The sequence below is a fragment of the Musca vetustissima genome, unplaced genomic scaffold (assembly GCF_032173495.1).
Source record: "Musca vetustissima isolate MV318-11 ecotype Yass unplaced genomic scaffold, APGP_CSIRO_Mvet_v1 utg9227, whole genome shotgun sequence".
NCBI lineage: Eukaryota > Metazoa > Arthropoda > Insecta > Diptera > Muscidae > Musca > Musca vetustissima.
The window spans coordinates 41,640-50,219 of NW_026887593.1; the positions used below are offsets into that span (position 1 = coordinate 41,640).

The window sequence follows — 8,580 nt, forward strand, 5'->3', positions numbered from 1 at the left end:
GACCCTGAAATAATATTCCTTAAAAATGTTCTTTAAAATATCCACGACTCAGACAGAGCCTGAATAATTATTCTTTAAAAAATGCCTGCCCTTAAAAAATATTCTTAAAGAAATCCAAGACTAGGATTGCCCCGAAAAAATATTCTTTGAGAAATCCACGGATTTGTTAGGCCCTGAAAATATTCTTTAACAAATAACTCCCCAGATAATCCTGGAAAAAAATGTTTTTATTGTCCTGATTCCAAAATTTTTATCCCACCCTTTTTCAGAATCGCCTAAACAATGGATAGCAATGAGTTTCGTAAACGAGGTGCCGAAATGGTGGAATACATTTGCCAATATCTGGAGACATTGAATGAGCGGCGGGTTACACCCAGTGTGGAACCGGGTTATCTGCGACATTTATTACCGGGTAAGTTACGAAGAAAAATATATCCACTATTAGTAGCTATCAATAAAATCCCTCTCAGCTGAGGCCCCCTATGAACCCGAGGATTGGGATAAAATCATGAACGATGTTGAGGACAAGATAATGCCGGGTGTAACACATTGGCAGCATCCCCGGTTTCATGCCTATTTTCCGGCGGGAAATTCATTTCCTTCAATTTTGGGTGATATGCTGGGCGATGGCATTGGCTGCATCGGCTTCTCATGGGCCGCAAGTCCGGCTTGTACCGAACTGGAGACAATTGTATTGGATTGGTTGGGTAAGGCAATCGGCTTGCCAGATCATTTTTTGGCCCTGAAGGAGGGTAGTACGGGTGGTGGTGTAATACAGGTGAGATTGTGGCGATCGCGATTTATCGGAAATACAAATTTAATGGGTGGTTTTCGTTTTTAGACCTCTGCCTCGGAATGTATTCTGGTATCGTTGTTGGCGGCCCGTGCCCAGGCCATTAAACGTTTAAAATCTCAACATCCCTTTGTCGAGGAATGCCTTTTGCTGTCGAAGTTGATGGCCTATTGTTCGAAGGAGGCCCATAGCTGTGTGGAGAAGGCTGCCATGATTTCATTTGTGAAACTGCGAATTTTGGAACCCGATGAGAATGCCAGTCTGAGGGGTGAAACATTGAGACAGGTAAAAAATCAACGTCTTGCATTTTTTTTTTTAAATACATGTCTTGAAAATTTAAAAAAAAAAAATCCAAGTCCAAAAAAATATCCTTAAAAAATCCATGCCTATATAAATCCTTCATTTTTTAATTCCATGCCTATATAAAAAAAATATATTTTCCCCTTTCAGGCCATGGAAGAAGATGAACTGCAAGGCTTTGTGCCATTTTTCGTCTCCACCACTCTGGGCACAACCGGTTCGTGTGCCTTCGATAATCTCTATGAAATTGGCCAAGAATTGAAAAATTTCCCCGGAGTTTGGCTGCATGTGGATGCTGCCTATGCGGGAAATTCTTTTATATGTCCAGAATTGAAACCCCTACTCAAGGTGAGTAAGAGAGCCGACATGAAACAAAAAAAATCCCACCAAGGAAATTCCAAAAATTCTCCAACTTCTTAGAAGTGTGAAAATATTCTGCAAACCACCCCCCAAAAAATATTTGGTGTGAATTTTTTGTCTTTATCACTTTTTGTTGTTGTTGTTCTCATTCCAGGGTATTGAATTTGCCGACTCATTCAATACGAATCCCAACAAATGGCTTCTGACCAATTTCGATTGTTCAACGCTGTGGGTAAGAGATCGTATCCGCTTGACATCGGCCCTGGTTGTGGATCCGCTGTATCTCAAGCATGGCTATTCGGATGCTGCCATCGATTATCGTCATTGGGGAGTACCACTTAGTCGGCGATTTCGTTCACTGAAATTGTGGTATGTACAAAGAAGTGGGGTATGGAGGAGGTGGCTGAGGCAGCGACGCCTCCCGAATTTGAATGGTCTTCTTTTGACGTTTTGTTTACCTAAACAATTTTGAAATTGTTGTTTTGAACAGCTTTGGTTGTTTACAAAACGTTTTTATTTTGTTTTTACGTTATTGCCAAAAAAACCGACTCGAACCAAAAAAATCCGCATCTAAAAATCCCAAAGGTGTTATTATTTTTGAATTCCCAAAATTTTGTTGCTCCATAGTTGTCAGCAGCAACAGTAAATTGATTGTCGTTTAGGTCTACAATTTTTTTTAATTTTTTTATTTATTTTTTTATTTTTCGGTCTGCCGACATGCCCACCTACCTGTCACCCCATTCCATGATAAATGATCATAATTCTAATTTTAATAATTTTTTGTGTCCTCTCTCTCTCCCTATTTTTTTCTTCTTCTCACCTACAGGTTTGTGTTACGCTCATATGGAATTTCCGGATTACAGAAATACATTCGCCATCATATCGAGCTGGCCAAGCGCTTCGAACAACATGTCCTCAAAGATAAGCGCTTTGAGGTGTGCAATCAAGTTAAGGTGAGTGGAAATTGGAAATTAGAGGGAATATTTTTGATGTAACCTTAATTCATAGAAAATAAATAGGACCAGAGGTCTCGCCTCAAGACAATATAGCACAAAAAAATAAACCCCCTTGAAAAAATATTTTATAAAAAATGCAGGCCTATCGACGACCTACATTTTGAAAACAAGTCTTCCACTTGAAAAAATCCAAGGCTTTGAAAAGAAAATATTTGTAAACAATCTACGCGTTTGAAAAAATATTCTTTAAAAAATCAACGCCTTAGACATGCCTTGAAAAAATATTCTTTAAAAAATCAACGCCTTAGACATGCCTTGAAAAAATATTCTCCACCTCCACGCCTCTTGTAGAGGCTTTTGAGTTGTTTGCTCAGACCATAGTAGCACCGGTTGGCCATCACTATCCTTCTCCGAATTTCAAAACTGATGTCATTCGTTTTGTTTATGGCGGTACCAAGGTATATCAAATCTTTGATTACCTCGAAGCTGTAGTTCTCAAGTTCCACAGTTGGTCCGAGTCTACTGGACGTCTTGCGCGTTGATACCAGCAGCTTGGTCTTCCTGCTGTTTACTGTCAGACCCACTTTGGCAGACTCCTTCTCAATTTTTTCAAAGGTGACTGTTACCGCTCACAATGTTCGATCCATTATATCGATGTCATCGGTGTTGTTTGGTGTGCAGAGTGCCATTTCTGTTCACTTTTGCCACTCGTATGACCTTTTCCAGCAGGATGTTAAAAAGATCACACGACAAACTGTCACCTTGTCTGAATCCTCGTTCGGTGTTGAAGGGCTCCGATGGGTCCTTTCCGACTTAACCTGCTGATCTTGTGCCAGTTAAAGTTATCCTCCATAGCCGTATTAATTTTGCAGGAATGCCAAACGCAGACATGGCTTTATATACCTCTGAACGGATAGGGTTGTCGAATGCGGCTTTATAGTCGACGAATAGGTGGAATGTGTCGATGTGTTTTTCTTGGGTTTTTTCCAGGATTTGGCGCAGAGTAAAAATCTGGTCAATGGTGGATTTGTCAGGTCTGAAGCCGCATTGGTATGGTCCAATAATGTCATTGACCATTGGCTTCAATCGTTCACACAGCACACTGGATAGCACGTATTCCTCTATAGTTGGCACATATCGTCTTGTCTCCTTTTTTTGTGCACGGGATCCGGGATGTTGAGGTTCCAATCATTGGGCATGCATTCTTCTAGCCAAATTGTACTAATCAGCTGGTGCATGCTCCTTATCCTTATCAGCATCAAACCACCAGTCTTGAATTGTTCGGCTTGTAACCCATCGGCTTGTAACCTGCTGCTTTATTATTCTTTAGCCGATTGATTGCTATTCTGACTTCATCTTGGTTAGGTCAATCATCTAGTCATCTATTATTGGTTCTGGGCTATCCTCTTCAGCGCTACAATTTGATACCAAAAGCTTTTCAAAATGCTCCTTTCAGATCCTCAGCATGCTGTATGTATCTGTCACCAGGTTTCCTTCTTCATCTCTACAGGAGGATGTACCTGCACCAAAGCCTTCGGTTTGGTGTTTTACCCGTTGGTAGAATTTTCGGACTTCATTCTGACTCCTGTACATCTCGATTTGCTCACGCTTACGTTTTTCTTGCTCTTTCTTCTTTTTTTTTTGAAAATACGTTTCTCCTCTCTCCTTTTCTCCCGATAGTTCTCTATCGCATTACGTGTTGCTACTGTCCGCAGGGTTGCCCTATACGCTGCGTTTTTCATATCAGTAGCATTACAACACTCCTGATCGTACCACGGATTTCTTGATTGTGGTCTTTCACTATTTCATCGGGTGATGAAAATAGGGAGGTCAGTGTCCATAATTGAGATGAAAGAGGGACCAAGATAAGCCTGGACCTCGCCATGTTATAGTCAATCAGAGCCGTTGCTTGGTATCTATCATCCCCTACGTCACCCCATGTCTCTTTTGGCCCTTGAAAAAATATTCTTTAAAAAAAATCCACGCCTCAGACATGCCTTGAAAAAATATATTTTAAAAAATGTACGACTATCGTAGTCCTTGAAAAGATATTTTTTAAAAAATTACTTCCATTGAAGTCCTAAAAAATTCGTCCTTGAAAAGATATTTTTTAAAAAATTACTTCCATTGAAGTCCTAAAAAATTCGGAAACCTCAGCTTTTGAGTAATTTTTTTCGTATGGAACAAAAATTAGTGTTCCTCAGCTTCTGAGGCATTGCAATTGCTCATTAACTTTCATTCAAATAAAAATTTCAAAAATTTTGAAAAACAAAATTCGCCGCAATGGTGGGCGTTTTATTTGTTTTCTTGCGAACTGACAGATTGTTGTCTGGCTGCTTCGTCTGAGTGAAATTGATTTCTCAAATATTATCTTTTTTTCAAGAAATTTTGAAAACATAATTTTATTTTGAAAAATACATACTACCACCACCAACGCCAAAACACCTAAACGTATCTTCTCAGCAGTAACGCCGCATAGTCTGCTCCGGCTGCACAGCCCTGACAGATACCAGTGGTGGGGCACTGTCATCAAAAAAATAAAAAAGGAAATCAACCAACCATTACCTCTCAAGTGTTTTGGCCTTTCCAATATTAGTTGTAATTGATTTGTTGGTGGGATTTGTAGACAAGTCAAAATTTTTTCTCTTCTTCTTCTTTGACTACTTCTTATCATGCATACATACTACTTACATATGTCATAGTCATGTATGACAAACAATAAGCTTCGATTTTGATGGTAGGTAATGTGACGGTATTTTGATATTGGAAAAAAATTGGCTTCTCAGCTACGGAGTTATTTTTTCGTATAGAAACAAATCTGGATGTCAGCTTCTGAAACATTTTTTCTCATAGAAAAAATTAGGGATTCTGAGTCATTGTTCCCTTTAGAAAAAATTAAGACATCGGAATTAGAAACCTCCGAATTTTTATATATTAAACATTATGGTCTCAGCTTCGATGCCTTTTTTTCTATACAAACAAATTTTGAGGCTTCAGCTTCTGTGATATTTTATTCTGTTGAATTGCGGTATTTTATTTTTTGTTGCTTATTGACATGTCATGCTAGCTTCCGAAAAAAAAAATCAAAACTGGTTGAGGTACTTGAGAGTGATCATGCGAAGTGTAAAGCGAACATGTGCGTTAACCACCAATTCATTAAAACTTCATTAAAGACATTTGTAAAAGACAAAACCATACCGAACATATGCCTCCGTTGCTGCCTTCAAACAGCCTTGAGCTATGACAAATCGAGTCAACAGCATCGTAGATCTGTCCATTCACGCACTAAGTGCCTGTTTCTTGATATTTCGTTTAACCTGAGGCCACTTTCTTGTATGACATGCAGATTGTTTAATTTCGAAGTCAATCCTAAGCTCAATTTAATTCAATTTACAATCAATAATTAACTCTCAATTTGATAGAAATTACAAAAAAAAAAAAAAAATAAATAAATAAAAATTGTAGTAGCCAATCGGTAACCGGATATCAGATTGGCCAAAGGCCAGTTTTCATATCAAAATCAATGTAGATGATGAAATTATTGCTACTTTGTTATGAGATCGGAATTTTTTTACGAAAAAATGCCTAAGAGAATTTGAGGACCACAATTATTTTTCTACACATAAAAATTGTTTTTAAAAATTTTTTTCAATGACTTCGATAGGCGTAGATTTTTAAATTTTTTTTTTTTTAAGAAAAATATTTTTTTCAAAGCAAACAATTTTTTTTTCAAAGAAAATGACTTCGATGGGCGATGACTCCAAAAGGCGTGGATTTTTAAAAAATATTTTTTCAAGGATTCCTAAAGGCGTGGATTTTTAACAAATATTTTTTCAAGGATTCCAAATAGCGTGGATTTTTAAAAAATATTTTTTCAACGATTCCAAAAGGCGTGGATTTTTAAAAAATATTTTTTCAAGGATTCCAAAAGGCGTTGATTTTTAAAAAATATTTTTTCAAGGATTCCAAAAGGCGTGGATTTTTAAAAAATATTTTTTCAAGGATTCCAAAAGGCGTGGATTTTTAAAAAATATTTTTCAAGGATTCCAAAAGGCTTGGATTTTTAAAAAATATTTTTTCAAGGATTCCAAAAGGCGTGGATTTTTAAAAAATATTTTTTCAAGGATTCCAAAAGGCGTGGATTTTTAAAAAATATTTTTTCAAGGATTCCAAAAGCCGTGGATTTTTAAAAAAAATATTTTTTCAAGAATTCCAAAAGGCGTAGATTTTTAAAAAATATTTTTTTGAAGGATTCCAAAAGGCGTGGATTTTGAAAAAAATATTTTTTCAAGGATTCCAAAAGCCGTGGATTTAAAAAAAAATATTTTTTCAAGGATTCCAAAAGGCGTAGATTTTTAAAAAATATTTTTTTGAAGGATTCCAAAAGGCGTGGATTTTAAAAAAAAATATTTTTTCAAGGATTCCAAAAGGCGTAGATTTTTACAAAATATTTTTTGAAGGATTCCAAAAGGCGTGGATTTTTAAAAAATATTTTTTAAGGGTTTTTGGCGTGGATTTAAAAAAAGTATTTGTTCAAAGAATTTTGATTTTTTTAAATATTTTCATAAAGGGCTTCGATAAATGCGGATTTTTTTAAAATATTTTTTTAAAGATCTTTTTGGGCGTAGAAATTAATTTTTTCATATTTTCATTTTCTTTTCCAGCTCGGTTTGGTCTGTTTCCGTCTGCACGGTTCGGATAAGCTAAATGAAAAACTGCTGAGCGCTATTAACGAATCGGGTAAATTGCATATGGTTCCGGCCTGTGTCAACGAGAAGTATATCATACGATTTTGTGCTGTGGCACAAAATGCCACCGAAGAAGATATCGATTATGCGTGGGAAACAATTGTTGACTTCGCCAATGAGCTGCTGGAGAAAGAGCAACACGACGAATTATCCGAAATTATTAATCAAAAGAAAACGCATACTCTGGAGAAGAAACGTTCGTTCTTTGTTCGTATGGTCAGTGATCCGAAAATTTATAATCCTGCAATAAATAAGGCGGGCACTCCCAAAGTATCGTTGGATATGGCATCGCCAATTGCGGCAAAGGGTAGCAATCCGGTCATACGGACACAATCATCAATCGATCACAATTCATGGATATCCTGGCCATTGGCATTCCTGTTTAATAGCAATGATGATAATGGTCAGAAGAGTAATGTTTCGTTGCGGTAAGTAAGATAGGGGCGAGGAGGAGGGGGAAGAGATTTTTTCCACAATAAAAAATATTTTTTGTTGTTTTTTTTTTTAGTTTCCGCCACCTGGACACCAATGTGCGACCATCATCATCTCGCCGCAATTCCGGTGCCGGCTCATCACCCTCACCCGAAGCCGATTACACGGCCAGTGTGGTCAATGTCATCAAATCGCCCAAGAAGTCACCGAATCTAATACGCAAAGGTCTTGCCGGTAGCAATTCTTCTACTAATTCCAATACTAATTCAAATAATCAAAAATAAATTAAAACAAAAAATTGAAATCTAGTTTTCACAGGACTCTCGGAACGGACCTGGTTGAGATAGAATTTGGCACCAGCACACACATACAAAGAATAGAAAAAAACCAAAAACAATGTTCTCTCTTTAAATTTAAACTATCTTGGCTTGAAATTACTTATAAAATAAATAATGTTAGAAAAATAAAGAAGAAAAGAAAAAAAATACACATGTATTACTACCGCTCCCCATACACCCACCTGACCTAAGAACTAAATCCCAAAAGGGATGATTTTTTGGTTATTCTTTTGAGGACGTTATTTCTGCTGCTATATTTGGCTTATCCCGCTTATGCTCAAAACTAACATGTAGTTTGAAAATCACCTCCCTCCTGGGCCTGATTTTTTCAATGCGAAAACTGAATGCCCCAAAAAATTGGCGGACTTCAGTTTTTAAGGCATTTTTTGTATTAAAAACATCGAGGCTTTAGGGGATTTCCACTATATTGATCTTCTATTGGTTGAATACATTTAAGAGGTCTCCTAGATATGACAGAGCTCTAAGGGGCCTTATATAGCTGATGGAATATTCCAAAGGGTTCTTAGGGGTCTTCTATAAATGTAATCTTTAAATCAGAGCTCCGATTTGCTCGATTTTACTCGCGAGTGAAATATACTCCCGAGTTGGAGTACGTTAAGAGTACGAGTTTTTTAAGGAGTATAATCTCTACT

General features: G+C 37.1%; 1 protein-coding gene across 1 annotated transcript; it reads left to right on the top strand.

Annotated features, from left to right (window-relative positions):
• The first annotated feature begins 282 nt into the window (after positions 1–282).
• On the top strand, positions 283–7,873 carry LOC133335215 (tyrosine decarboxylase). The gene is made up of 8 exons (XM_061543516.1): positions 283–412; positions 471–778; positions 842–1,078; positions 1,244–1,441; positions 1,608–1,822; positions 2,280–2,406; positions 7,074–7,585; positions 7,666–7,873. Exons 1-8 carry the CDS (start codon positions 283–285, stop codon positions 7,871–7,873), a joined length of 1,935 nt encoding a protein of 644 aa, XP_061399500.1.
• Positions 7,874–8,580: the final 707 nt, after the last annotated feature.